Source organism: Choloepus didactylus, chromosome 19 (genome assembly GCF_015220235.1).
Source record: "Choloepus didactylus isolate mChoDid1 chromosome 19, mChoDid1.pri, whole genome shotgun sequence".
Classification (NCBI taxonomy): Eukaryota; Metazoa; Chordata; class Mammalia; order Pilosa; family Megalonychidae; genus Choloepus; species Choloepus didactylus.
The window spans coordinates 65,293,116-65,307,770 of record NC_051325.1 but is presented as its reverse complement, the minus strand read 5'-3'; the positions used below and the strand labels follow the sequence as shown (position 1 = coordinate 65,307,770).

At 62.7% G+C, this 14,655-nt stretch overlaps 1 protein-coding gene across 1 annotated transcript in view; it reads right to left on the bottom strand.

Annotated features, from left to right (window-relative positions):
* Window positions 1-14,568: 14,568 nt before the first annotated feature.
* Window positions 14,569-14,655, bottom strand: part of SLC17A9 (solute carrier family 17 member 9) — a 13,230-nt gene continuing 13,143 nt past the window's right edge. Inside the window, exon 10 of the mRNA XM_037811178.1 lies at window positions 14,569-14,650. Coding sequence (XP_037667106.1) covers window positions 14,569-14,650 — 82 coding nt within the window. The remainder of the gene's footprint in view (window positions 14,651-14,655) is intronic.

Here is a 14,655-nt window from a genome sequence, read left to right as displayed (position 1 = left end):
GCAAACCAGACGGGGAAACCGACACAGCCTCCCCTTTCCTCTGTTCTTAGAAACAGCCAGAGAGCAGGTATTGGCTCTCTCTTGCCTTTGTGTATTTTGATGCTTTGCAGCTTCAGCCTAACCTAAAAAAACAAAAGCAAAACAAACAAAAAAAACCATGGTCCCCGGGCATCTACAGGATCAAAACCAACCCCTCCTCTCAGCCCCCGGAGGCGCCCCCGAGCCGGACCTTCCAGCAACAACGGTGCCCCAAGACTTTACACCCCAAGATCTTTGTTTTCCCCCAACTGGGAAACTCTCTCAGCTGAAACAGCCCACCTGGACTTCCGTGACGGGCAGTGGGCACCCAGGCTCCGAGGACAGAAGGCTGCCCGGGCCCCCGCACAGGCCCAGGACCTGCAGCCTCCGCCGGGCCGGGACCCAGCCTGGCTCTGCCCGTCCACCCTCCCGGCACCCACAGCCTCTCGGGCCAGCACCTGGCCTCCAGCTGTTCGTCTGTTTCTAGTCTCATCTCAAAGACAGCACCTCCCTTGTCACTCGCACAGACACCACGAGGCTCGTCGGGGGCTCTGTTTTCCCTCACGACAAGCTCACACACATCACAGAAGCTTGCCTGGCCGCATGTGTGTGTCTGTTCCCCGGCAGGCTGGGGACAGTGGGGAAGAGGTGCCTCTTCCTAAAAGTTTCCCTAAAAGGCCGGCCGGCGCGATCCCCGACCATCATTCTCACTCCACTGCAACCACCCGCGCTGCTTCCGGCCGCAGCCACCGAGCCCCGGCTCCTGAGCCTAATCCCGCAGAGCAGGGCCACGGCGGTCCCCTAATGTGAATTTGTTTGTGATACGTTTTTAGTCTTTAATCGCTCTTGGCCTCCCATGTGACAGGATGGAAATAGAGGGCTTTGCGATGGATAAATCACTTCTCCGACAATCACCTCTCCGGATGCAGCCCGGAATGTATGTTCCGACACCCCAACAAAAGCCGGCTCCCTGAAACCAGACCCTCGACGCACTTTCACAAGTTTAGCCCCAGAAGGGTAAAACCCACGTTATCATAAATGCAGAAAGGTTCAAATAACCAGCAAAGTTACCTTTGATTTTAGTGTTTTTCATGTTTTAAAATGTGATTTGTGCCTGGGTTTTTCGTCTGAAGTCCGTGAGGCATATTCACTTGTATAAATTATCGATGCTGTTTTTAAATGCGAATGTACAGATGGCTCTTTTGAGGATTGTTCTTGAGGAAGAGGTGGCTGCGCACAAACAACGCCGTCGGGCTCGTCTCTGTCCTCTGGGGTGGGTCCCCGGGCCCCAGGCCTGCAGGCCGCCCACTTGCTCAGGTGCCGCCTCGGCAGCCTGCAAAGGGGCCTGCTCTCCGGGGGGCGATGCAGGGCAGTGGGCGAGTCTTGGTCCTCGCCCAGGCCAGGCTGACCACGCACATGGTGACCGGGGGCTCAGGGGTCCTGGCCCCAATGTGCGGGACGGCGGCCGAGCCTCAGCGATCACCCCAGCCTCTCCGCCCAGCCCAGCGCTGCCTCCGAGCCCCGTTCTGCCCAGGCAACGAGCCCATCGTGCACTGCTCTCCCGGGGCCCCTGACGCGGCCTGGCATGAGGCTGGTCTCCCAGGTCCACGCACGTGGCCAGAACCCGAGACACCCACGGGCTGTGACGGTCAGCGCTGTGTGGCCACCGTCCACCCCACCAAGGACACCAGATCACAAAGTCCCCGAGGAGAGACAACGCCCCGCAGTGTGCTCAGGAGCAAAGCCTCTTCCCAGTCTGCCCCAGTCTGCAGCTGCCCGTGGGCTCCGGAAGCCGGGACCCAGGTTGGGCGGCCATGCGGGCGACAGGCCCCCCGAGCCCCTGGTGGGGGTGGGGTGGGGTACGTGCATGTGCTTGTGTGTGTGCACACACGTGTGTGTGTGTGCGTGTGTGTGTGTGTGTGTGTGGACTCTGACCTGTGGGTGTGCGTCAACCAGCCCAGAAGTGACACAGAATAGCCCTCCCCACCTGCCCCAACCCCTGGCACCTAAGCCCACCCACCCCCCCTTGGAGAGACCCATGGCCCCCTCCCTCCACGCAGCCTATGAGCTCTGCTGAGCTGTAGGGCCACCCATTGCCCCGCTTTGCCCAGGACTCAGGGGTTTCCCCGGACTTGGGCTTTCTCCTGGGCAGGCCGGCCACAGGGCTGGCCATGGAGACAGGTCTCCACCCACTTCTGAAAACGGGAGATGCAGTGAGCAGTGTCAGAGGCCCCTGCCCACACGGCAGCTCCACGGCCCAAGCTGCAAACCCCACGGTGCAGGCTGAGCGGCCACTTGGGGGTTGTCACCTCAGTCTCCCTGTGGGGCCAGGGGCTCCAGGGCCAGGGGCCGCTCCGCCACCCCAGCCTCCACTTCCCCGCACGGCGCCCCTACACCGGGCTCGGGCACACCGATCGAAAGCCTGAGTGGACGAGCGGCTCTGACCCAGTCCCTGACGCCCCCCTGGGCTCAGCCACTCCAGGGCCCCCGGGAAGACCTCGAGTCACACGGGACACGTCACAGCATCCTCTCCACTCGGTTGCAGCCTCGACATTGTTCAAATAAGAGTCAAAAGTTAGAAATATTTTTTAAAAGAAAGTTTTGGAAAAGATTGGGAGGAGAAACAATTGCCCTCACCCCCTCCCCAATCTCCCCCTGCCCCAGGTAAAAGCTGTCAGTGTGTCGCTAATTTGATGAGCAGGCAATAAAACACTGAGCGACAACGTCCTCGAGAGATGCCAGGCCTGCACTGGGGACGGAGAGCCTGGAGCTGCCAGAACTTCCTCAGGACCCCCCGGCACTGGCAGGCGGGTGAAATGGAGCGCACCCCTAAGCCACACTCTGAGCGAGGCAGGGTCTCCTTCCCCACCTTGCACAGGAGTGGCCCAGGGCGGGGGGGAGGAGCCCACTCCCCAGGCCCTTCCTTCCCAGAGCACCCGGCGTGGGGGGGCAGCATTGGGAGGGGGCCCAGCCTCCGCGAGGCTCGTGGGCAAAAGGCTGCCGGAGCCCACCAGCGCTACCAACCCTCCGGGACACGGCCCCAGCCTGGCTCACCCCGCTCTGTGTTTGGGGGCTGGGAGGAGCGGGGGTCCCAGGCTACACCCAGCCCCCTCACTGCCTCCCCGAGGGCACCTGCGGCCTGGGTGACCAGAGGCCCAGGGAGCAGGGGCTACCGCTCAGCAGCCGTTCTGGGGGCTGCCCTCGGGGAGCAGGGGTGGCCTGCGCCCAGCACTCTCTGCTGTGGTAAACCACGATTCCTGGGTCCCCAGCAGATCCAGCAGGGGCAGGGCCCAAGGACAGGCTGGACAGGGAGGTGGCTGCCCAGCAGGGCCAGCATGGGCACTGGGAGCTGGCACTTCTCCCCACAAGCCCCCACCCCCTGGCACGTGCCCGAGCCGCATGCAGCACCACACTCGGGGGCCGCGAGGGCACCAGACCCTCCTCACAGCTCTGCAAGGCAGAGGCCACCCACAGCCTCTTGTCCCCTGCGGGCAGGCCGTGCTGCCAACTGCATTTTATAAAAACTCTGCGTCCCGAGCGTTTGGAACTGGGAACTGTGCTCACGGACGCTGGCCTGTGGGGTCATAGCGCCCATTTCTCAGGGAGGTAAGCCACGGCTCAGAAGAGAGGGCCGTTCTTTCAAAAGCAGCAAAACTAGGTTCAAAACTCAGGCCCGTCCTGCCCCCAAGACCACACCGTGCGCAGCAGCCCCAAATGCCCAGCATGAGAGACCGAGCCGGGTCCCTGGGCCATGGCTGAAAAGAAAAGGTGTCAGCCCAGGAGAAAGCCAAGGCCTGTGAGGGGCATGGGGGACACTGCTGCCCGTGTGGCTGTTCTGGAAAGGCGGTGAGGCCTGAGCGACACAGGCTGGGAGGCAGTGGGGGGCCCCATGACCATCCACACCGTCTGATGGGGACGCTGTCCCCATGGCAGCCGCTGGCAGTGAGAAACGGGCCAAACTTGTCCAGAGCTGGGGCAGCTGCGGACAGCTCGAGTTCAGCAAGGGGGACGGTCACTCCCGGGCGCCCGGGCCCTCCCCGCGTAAGCCATCGCTGGGGCCTCTTTGCCCGTCCCTGTCCTCTGGAGGAGGAGGGGAGGCAGGCCCCGCGGGTGCGTCTCTGGGTGCGTGGGGGGCTGCGCCCGCAGACCCCCAAGCCGCTAATTGACGACGTGAGAACACGGGGCCGCAGGGCTCAGTGCTTTCTAATGAGCTTGTTGTCCGGGTGATTTCGCTCTAATTTTCTGCTTAATAAGGCTGGCTTAAAAAGTAATTTTGTGGGGATGTGACTCCCCTAAACCTGTTTGTTATCGGTGATGGGGCCTGTCTCTGGCACTTGGGGGGACGCTGTGGTTAATTAGCGCCGTGTCGGGACGCGGCGCTGACGGATGAGGGGAGATGATGAACTTTCAAGGACGCCGACTTCATTAGGCCGCCTCGTTACGGCCGTGAAACCGGCCACGTGTGTCAGCTAGGAGAGCGCGCAGCTTTCCACGGCGTGAGCCCCCTTCCCTGTCACGCAGGCGAACAAAGAATGTTTCCAAAACAGTCACCAACAAGCAAACACGGTCAGAGACCCCTCAGGCTGCAACGGGGGTGCCCCCAAAGGTGCACCATCAGGATGGCCAGAGCACATGGGGCACCACCACTCCGGGGTGCTGGGCTGGTGGCCCCTGAGGGCCCAGGGGGGACAGGCTGGGGCCCTGGGCTCCATCCTCAACACCAAGCACTGGAGTGGTCCCAGCATGCGCAGCCCAGCTCACCCCGACCCTCCCTGCGCCCCGTTTCCTCCTCTGATGATGGAAACGAAGGCCCAGGCTGTGGTGACGTTTGAGGGAAGGGTCTGTGCCAGTGGTTTCGCACAGCGCCAGGCCCAGGTAGGGGCCTGATCCCTGTCAGCTGTGAGTGGGCAGCTCGGCAACCACCAGGCCAGAGGGGGCTGCCGGGGACCCTCCTGCTGGGTTTCCATGTGATGACACACACACACACACACACACACATGCGTGCGCGCGCGCGTGCGGTCACACTTGCTGAAGGTTTCCAGCCAGGGCAGCAGGGGGGGCCTGGATCGAGCAGCTAAGCGCCCAGCTGGGGGTGGGAGGGGCGGGGGACCCTGTGGAAGGGGTCTCTCAGTCTCCCAAAGTTTGGGTTTTCCTAAGGTCCTGTTTATCGAGGTATCATTTGCACAGAGTAAAATTCACCCTTTTTGAGATGTATGTTTCCATGAACTTTGATAACACATGCAGCTGCACCACTGCCGTCCCCCCAGCACGTCCCCTTGGCCCCCGGACCCTGCAACCGCTGATCGGCCTTCTGTGCCTGGTGCCGCCTTTTCCGGAACGTCATAGAAACTGAACTGCACGGGCTTGTGCTCCTTATGCCTGGTCCCCAGCCCTCAGCCCCGTGCCACCCGTGTAGTCACTGGGGGCCTCTCTTGGGTGAGCTGTGGGGGCAGGAACTGCAGTGCCAGACCTGGGGGGCCGGCACAACTCCCACGGGGCCACAGCCCCCGGCATCACCTCAGTTTATGCGGGGGGGGGGGGGCTGAGCCTCCGTGCTGGGGGAGAGCCTTTTGGGGGACACCACACCCAGTCCCCCTTGTCTTGCCTGGCGTCTGACTGGCATCCATCAAGGTTTCCAAAGGCAGGTCCTGCCTGGGATTTGGGGGACCCCCCACACCAGGACGTGGAGGACCGCAAAGCTGCTGACACTGAAAGACCTTCCAGGTCAGCCTCTGTTGTCCGCCCCGTCCCTCCCCAGAGCGTTTCCTCTGCATTAAACCCACAGCAGAGCCCACCTGGCGTCAGCCGCCATCTCTCCCATGGGGTGGGGTCGGAGTCACTGGGCTGACAAGGGGGAGCCCCAGGCCCCGTCCACTCCCCGGGGCCCCCTGGGCGCCCAGCAGCCCCTGGCCCCATGGCAGAGGCGTTCTGAGGCCAGCAGAGGGGCAGCCCGACCCAGGCTCACCTGAGCTGCCACAGCCTCGGGGTCCAGCGTCCGTCCTCAGTGGGCCCATCAGCGGGGGGCCTGGCCAGTCGCCGTCACAAACACTGCCCTGTCCTCAAGATCACCTCCAGGAGGACAGGGGTCAACAAACCGCAGCATGGAGCCAAACGCCCCTTGCCATCTGTCCCTGCGCGGTCAGCCGGAGGAGATGGGGTTTTGCACGTGTAAATGGTGGTGTGGGAAAAGGATATTTTCTTGCGCCGTGTCTGAGGCTGCATTTGTGCTGCACTGGCAGAGCCGAGCAGTTGTGGCGACAGCTGTGCATGTGGCTGCATAGAGTCCCCACCCGGCCCGCTGCCTGGAAAGGTTGTGAGCCCGGACTTCGAATGTGGTCTGCACGCAGAACTTTCCGTGAGCTTCCTCCTGCCCCCGGGCCACAGGGCCTTGGGAGGGTGCGTTCCTGTCGGGCTCACAACAGCATCAGCCAACGATCCAGCTCCCGCCAGTGTCTGCCCAGGGGGCCGGTGGGGGTCGGAGAGTCCAGGGGCTGCTGGAGGACAGGACAGAAAGTGGGGCCACAGCAGGCGGATGCGTGAGGGACAAGAGTGCTCTGGGCTGTGGCTGGGGCTCAGGCAGGGCTGGAAGCAGCCGGGAGGTTCTGCCCTGTGGACCTGCAGAATCGGGGTCTCTACTGCACGAGGCCAAAACCAAGGCTGCCAGCTCTGCACCCCCCACCCCCAGCCACACGAGCCTTCTCGGGGGAAGGGGTCCCCAGTGCCCGGGTGGAGCTGTGGCTGTGGCCTGTTTCCCAGGCTTTCAGGCAGCCGTGGTTTGTCCGGCTAAGGGAGGTGGCAGCTCACGTCTCTTATGGGAATTGGATAAAACTTGGGGGATGCTCGCCACCTGCCTGCACCTCCAGGCCCTCCACCGTGAGAAGCGCTCAGTCCCCACACCAGCCTGGGAGGGACACCCCTACCTGCCCTGACCCACGGGGGCTGCTGCCCATGGCTGGACCGACCAATAACCACTGGCTACTGGTGACCCCGAGATGGGCACTGACCCCAGACCACAGCCAGCCCAGGGAAACTTCAGACCCAGGACACAAGAGGAGAGCACCTGGCTCATCCTGCACCCTGGAGACAAAGGGCCCCAGTCAGGCCCGAGGAGGGGTTGGGGAGCGCGGAGAGCTGGCCGGGCAGGCCGGGGTGGGACAGCTGCCCCCAAGCTCGGCACGCGAAGCTTCCGCTGAGCCAGGTGGGAGTCACAACCTCTTCCTGGAGGCTTGGCAGTGGGGGTGACCAGGGAGCATAAACCAGCCATGGGCGTCATGGGAGAACTTATGATGAAACTGGAAAATGCTGGAAGCACAGGAGAGGCTGAAACCAGGAGACACAACAGGGCCAAACGGAGCCAAACAGGGCCAAACAGGGCTCAGGAAGAGAGCCTGTATCCAGCTCATGGTCCCCAGAAGATGGGAAGATTTTCCGTTCCTCTAATCTTTTGACTTTTTTCTCCTGTTGTACTTTTAAATTTAAAGGGCTGTCATCAGAGGAAGTCATGGATGCCATGGGGGGGCAGGCGTGCAGCCAGAGGTGAGTGTGTGTGAGTGCAAGCATGTGTGTGTGAGCCTGTGCGAGCATGAGTGTGACAGTGTGCGTGAGTGTGGGTGTGTGAGCGTGGTGTGTAAGCATGAGTGTCAGCCTGTGTGAGCGTGAGCATGTGTGAGTGTGCACGTGTGCGTGTGGGCATGTGTGTTTGCCGACGCTCCCGCGGGCGTCACTCACGGCCACCCTCTGCTCTGCCGAGACCCCGGCCATCGTGGGGGCGTGGCCGTTGCAGCAGGCGTCCCCCTTGTCCCCGCGCAGCCCCTCAGTCATCTGCCCGGCAGCGAGGGACATTTCGAATGAGGCGGTGATTAAATCTCCCCATGTAAACCTAAGTAAATCTGGGCAATTTCATTTTACTCAGATTTAATACAGATCACTGCCTGTTGCCCGGCCCTCATTTAATCCGAAAGCTCTCTCTAAATGGGGACACTCAGGCACCCCAGGGCACCGAGGGCCAGGCCTGGCCGTGCCTCCGTCGCCCGCCGAGAGCTCCGCGGGAGCCAGGCCGTGACCCCGTTAGGGACGGGTGCTCACAGAAGCCCCGACCCGCTCCTCAGACCTGGCCTCGCTTCAGGGGATGTCTGGGACCACAGCCCGCAACCCTTCAGGGTCCCCAAATGCCCACCCAAAGCCGCCTGTGCATGAGGGGTCAGGGTCTCCTCCCGGGGTGATGGGGATGTCGTGGAAATGGAGAGGTGGGGGCGGCACGACATCGGGAGGGGGATTCACGGCACCGAACAGAATGCCAGGGTGGGTGTGGGGGGATGGGACACGACGCTAAAGAAAAACCAAAGAGCCAATGGCGATGAAATGCCGTCCGTGGGCCTGGCCTGCTTCTAGGGATGGAGGAGAGAGGGCCCAAAGGATGGTCTCGAGACAGTGGAAAGAAACCGAGGATGGGCGGGCTGCTTTAGAACAAATGTCCTGAACTTGACAGTTAATTGCACTTAAGGTGATTACGTAGTATCTTGGTTTTTAGGAAATCTACACGGAAGTGTTACATGCTGTTGCGGTTTGCTAATGCTACTGTTTTGCAAAACACCAGAAATGGATTGGCTTTTATAAATGGGGCTTATTTGGTTACAAAGTTACAATCTTAAGGCCATAACGTGTCCAAGGTAACATATCAACACTCAGGTACCTCCCTGAAGGATGGCCAATGGTGTCTGGAAAACCTCTGTCAGCTCGGAAGGCAAGTGGCTGGCATCTGCTTGCTCCCAGATTACATTTCAAAATGGCGTTCTCCAAAATGTTGCTCTTGGGGCATTTTGTCATCTCTTAACTGCAGCTCCTCTTCAAAATGTCACTCTCAATTGCTCTGAGTTCTTTCTGTTTGTCGGCTTTTGTAGGGCTCCAGTGATTTAATCAAGGCCCACGCTGAATGGGTGGGGCCACACCTCCGTGGACATTATCTAATCAGAGTCATCACCTACAGTTGGGTGGGGCACATCTCCACGGAAACAACCTAATCAGAAGGTCCCAATCTAATCAACACTAATGAATCTGCCTCTACAATATCGCATCAAAGATAATGGCGTTTGGGGGACATAATACATCCAAACCAGCTCACATGGTAAAGGAGCATCATGTGGGCAATCTACTCTCAGAGCTTTAGAGGATAGATAGATAGATAGATGGTAGATAGATGCATGCATGCAAACGTACATAGAAATAGAATGACCTAAAAATGTGGGGAATGCAAGGCCGGCGAATCTGGGTACCACGTTGGGGTGTTGCCCTGTGAGAGCCTCCAGACTCTACTTAAACGTAAACCTCCACCAAGGGGTCACGTGCTGTGGCAATCGTCTTTGCTGGCTGTCCCCCCGAGACAGTGACCTCTCCGTCGTCTGCTGTGTTCCTCCCCTTAGCCCCATCTTCGGTGCTTTTGTTGCTCGGAGCAAGTTGTTTTCCAGCCTGTCTTGCACAGGGCTGGGCTGGGCACCCCCTAGGAGCAGGGCACCCCAGGAGCAGGGCACCCCATTTGCAGGCATCCTCTCTCTCATCCCGCATCCCCAGCATCTGGCCACGCTGGGTGGACAGCCCTCCATGAGCGGGTGCAGGCTGCACCCACAGCCCCAGCTGGACATCCCAGCCCCGGGACCCAAAGCAGGTCCCTCCGTCTCCACTGAGCCCCCCCAGCCTCACCAAGCCCAGGAGAGGAGGAGTGGATACGCGGTCCTATCAACCCTGATACCATCTTTTATTGGCAGTAATAAATGTCTGCGTTAATTAACTTGATGGGTTTAACCGCTGGAATGACTTTGTATTACAGGACAGCCATCACGGGTCCCTGTAAAAACTGCAATCATAAAATTTCCTCTGTGGTACTTTTGTTAAGCTTCCATTGCTCTGGAACAAAGCTGGGGTTCTGTTAGTACATTCTGGAGGGAATGCACCTCCGCGTAGGCCCATCCACCTCCCCCACCCCCTCCTGCCTCGGGGAGTCAAAGGACGTGCAGAGTCCCATCTCCAACGTGCCCCCCGGGGCCTGCCCGCTGCTGCCGTGCCCAGGAGCCTGGGGGCAGCCCCGGTGAGGCTGGTGGACACCCCAGTGCAGCAGAGGTTGGTGCGGGATACTGATTACGTGCTTCAACCTGGCGGGCCTGGGCCAGGGGACCGGATCCACCCCTGGGGAGGGTAGTGGGTACGGGTGACAGCGCCCTCCACAGCCCCCCGGGCCTGAGAAGGTGAGGCCGGAGGCAGGCCCCAATTCCTCACCCAAAACCAACCGTTGGAGGAAGCTTGCTGGGTAAGACCGCCTCCCTCGTCTAACCACTCAACCCCTCCGTTACAATGCAACGTCCCCTACTGCCAGTGCGCATGCACCAATCATTGTGCAACACCCAACAACCAACCTCCGCGCCCTCTCAGAACCAATCCAAGCCTTTAACCTCTACAGCTACCCCGCCCTCTAAACGCCCGATATAAGCTTGTACTCTCCCCTAATAAACTCTCTTGGCTTCTTCTCCCCTAAAAGAACCGTGTCCCGCCTGTTCCTTCTCGCCGCCCTCCATACTTTGCACGCCTCCGCCGGGGACCTGGCCCAGTCCCCCGCCTCGCCCTCGCCTCCGGGAAAGAGCCCCCGCCGCCGGTACCCTCCGAGCAATCCTGAGAGCCTAGGATTTAGCAACCGGCCGCCACCTCCCCCCCAGACGAATCAACTGCGACCGCAGGTTGGGGCCACGCGGCTCTCAGGAAAGATGTCCGTGAGCACATGAAGGCTGTGTCAGGGGGACACAGCATTTGAGTCCAAGGCACAGCGGCACGGACCCTCCCCAGGGCCTGCCCTGCCTGGGGTGCCGGCCACGGAGTCCCCCGCCACCACCCTCACCACCTGCGCTGCCCCTGCTCTCCGCTTGGAGCCCCCTGCTCTCCCGCTGCTGGTCAGTCTGGGTTCAGCAGAGCTTTCCCGGGGCTGGCAAGGCCGTAAGGGACACCCTGGGCCAGGGGACTTGGGAGCGTGCGTCCCCTCCTGGCTGCGCTGGACCCCAAGACGAGGGGAGCTGTCACACTGAGCCACCAGAGCAGACAGACCAACAATGACCAGGGCTGGAGACTGGGACGGTCTCTGGGTCAAGGGTCATCTGGCATCATCCTCTAAAGCCGCAATGGAGCGGCCCTCACCTGCGCCTGTCCCAGGGCCAGAGGCGGCTGCTGCTGCCCCAGAGCTCGGCCCGGGTGGCCCAACGGACTCCGGAGTCTGGGGGGGCCTCGGTCTCCCAACCCCTGACCTGAATGTCTCAACTCATTCCCTGTGGCCACCAGGGAGGACGCAAGGCAGCTCCACCTCCTAGACGCGGGGAAGGTGAGCCCCAAGACCCACGGAGACACTGGGAACCAGGACAGCACCCGCAGCCGGGCCCCTTGCCCAGCCTGGGCCTGGTCTCTGCACAGCGGGGTCTCCAGGCCTCCTACTAGGAGTTAGAATAAGGTGTGGGGAGGGTCCCCAAGGGATGCTGTGGACAGTACCTAACATCCTTGTCACAATGGGCCTCAGCAAGTTAATTGGGCAAATAAACGTGGCTGGAGGGGGCGGGGGGTGGGTGCCCTGGAGAACAAGCACCCTTGTTCCAACTTCCCCACGCTCAGGGTGCTGCCCCCAGGAACCCCTGGAGAGCAGCCCCGGGGACTTCTGTAAATACAGCCTCGCTCAGGCTTTCCGCTCACCGGGGCAGGTCTCCCGTCCGCTGACTCACATGTCGTCCCAACAGGAGGACCCACAAAAGGGCCTGGGCCTCGGCTGCACCCCGGCCTCCCACTGCCTCTCCGGACCCCCAGCCCCTCCCCAGCCCCCTCCTCCCCTGGAAGGCTCGTCCTCCCAGCCCCATCCCCAGAGCCCCACTCGCCTCCCCCCGGCACCACGCAGGGGCTTTCCCAGCAGGGCGTCCCTGTCTGGCGTTTTCAGGATGGGCCGCCATCCTCTGCCCAGGAGAGGACCGTGGCTCTGTCCCCGTCTGGCTCTGGGACACCTGAACTGGGCGCAAAGCTTCCAGGAAGCAGGTTCTGCCTGACACCCGAGCCCGGGCCGAGGAGGTTCCCTCTCGCAGCTGCCGCGTCCTCTCGGGGACAGCCGACCGCGGAGCCTGGGCCCCTGGGCATGGCTGGCCCGTGAACACTGAAGGTGCTGCCTTTGAGGGGCGCCCCCGGCCTGCGCCGCCATCCCCCGGGCCTGCTGCAGAGTGGCCGCTCCGAGGGGACGCTGCTTTGTGGTGCAGCAGGAGGCGCGGCGGCGACAGATGGACGCGGGTTCCAGGGCCCTGCGCCGAGCCCGCACAGGAGCCCGGTCTGCGGCCGCCGTCACGCGCTCGCCTCGGGGCAGGTCCTGAGGCCCCGTTTCCCGGGACGCCGGCCTTTCATCAGCGGGCGCCTAAAGCACTTCGGCAGCTTGGGCATCTGGCCCCACATCTGAGAGCTGCGATTTGCTGAAATATTCAGCAGCAAGGTGGGGGCTCCGCTGGGGCTTGGGCGGACGCTGGCTCCCGGCTGCTCCGGAGAGACCCGCGGGCCCTGGCCGGCCGGGCTGTGCACCATGGCAGCGAGGTGGGAGCAAGGCCTGCAGGCCAAACCGGTCCCCCCCACCCAGCACGGCCACCTCCCTGAGCGAGGACCAGGCACGCCGCCCGGTCGGAACACAGCCTTGAGAATCCCTGGTTGAGAGCAGGCTGCACAGTGACGGATAACCCAGGAGGCCTTCCCTGGGGAGGTGGCGTCTGGGCTGAGCCCCGAGGAGGAACGGGGCAGGGGAGCGGTATGTGTGTGGGGGAGACGAGGGAAGGATGTCGGGGCCAGGTGCCCTGGCTGGACGGAGGGCAGGGGTGGAGGACCCCCCGGGGAGCCCGTCCTGAGAGCAGCGGGGAGCCCCCCAAGCAGCTCAGGAGGTGAGGGCCCCTGCAGCCCCGTGGCCTGGCCCCCGAGTGCCCAGCACTGGCCAAGCTCTGTGCGAGGTGGCCTGGCTTAGGCCTCCCCGTGTCACCCGTCCGCTCTCCAGGTGCTCACACGGAGGCTCAGAGACGGGGTTGCCGGTCAAGGTCGCGGGGAGTGGCAGCACAGGAGGACACAAGGAGCCATGGCCCTGCGTCCAGCTCCGGGGGCCACGGAAGCCTCAGGGCAGCTGATACCCAGGACGGGCTCCGAGGGCCACTGCGCTGTAGCCGCAGGGGTCTGGGCCAATGCCCGGGGAGGCCAGATGCCTTGTTTACGGGTAGCACCCCATCCTGTGAGAGGAGGTGGGGTGCACCACCCCCACGCACTCCCCTGCCCCCCCTTCCAGGGGCAGCCCAGGCCCCAGACCTGTGGGCTCATCGCCTCAGAGCAGGCCCCGGACCCCCACCCAGAAGCCACCCAGGAGGAGGAGGGGCCGGAAAATGGTTCAGCTTTGCCTGTTAATGCTGCTTTCGGTGGGAAACCAGAAAGGAGAGGTACAGCCGGATGTCAGAGGTCCTCTGGGTGGTGGGCTGGGGGTGGGGGGCTGCAGGCAGTGGGCTGGGGGTGCTGTGTGGGCACAGTGGAGGGGGCGGGGAGGGCTTTGTTAGTTTCCTTGATTAGATAAGTGACCCCCCCAGCCCCCCACCCACCCACAGAGTTGGGACCAAAGGCGGAGGGCACTGACCACAGGACTCGACAGCGGGTCAGAGAACAAGGGGTGCCCCGAGGCCCCCTCAGCAGCCCTGACCTCCGACTGCAGAGGACCCCGATGGAGACTGGCCATGGGGAGGGCGCCGCGTGGCAGAGGCCCCGGAGCCCACAGACCCCCCACTCTGCCTGCCCCAGGCCACGGTGGCCCCAGGAGTTCCCCAACCCCCAGAACCACTGGCAGGAGCCGCTGCAGGACCCCGGGCTCGGGGGCGGCGTATTCGTGGGGACGCATCCCGCGAGGGGTTTCTGTGCCCTGCCTGGGCCCAGGGCCTGTCTGCTGCGTCCAGTCAGGGTGGGCTGGGGCAGAGGCCAGGGGAGGGGTGCTGTGGGGGGCGCATTCTGGGGAGACCGACTGGGCCACAGGGGAAGAGCCCGTCGCCTGCCAGAGAACGTCTTTCCACCCAAGGTCTCCAGGGGGCCCTGTGCCCTGCCCCCACCACCCCTCTTGGCCCAGCACCCTCCGCCCGGCCACGGACCTCAGCGCAGCTGTCCCGGAAGCCCTGCCTCCCTTCCCCCATCTCTCACTCGGTCTGGCCAATGGACTCCCGGCTGGAACGCCACCTCCTCCGGGAAGCCACCCTGACTTCCCGTTTCCCCAGCACACTGATCGCACAAGCTGCAGCCGCCGGCTCCCGCCTGTCTTCACTCCCCGGCCGCTGAAGCAGACGCCCTGCGATGGCTCGGCCTCAGCAACGGGAATTCACCGGCTCCCGGTGTGAGGCCCTAGAAGTTCAACATCAAGGGGTCCTCAAGGCGATGCTTTCCACAAAGCCTGTCGCCTTCTGGGGCTGCAGCCGCAACCCCGGCCCTTGGCTCTTCTGTCACGTGGTGATGGCTTGGCGGCGTCTTCCTTGGCCTCTAGGCTCAGCTGACGTCCGGCCTCTGGCTGCTCTGTGGCCTCCCCTTCCGCAGCCGGTTTCCTGTGCTCATAAGGACGTCGGCCGTGCTGGA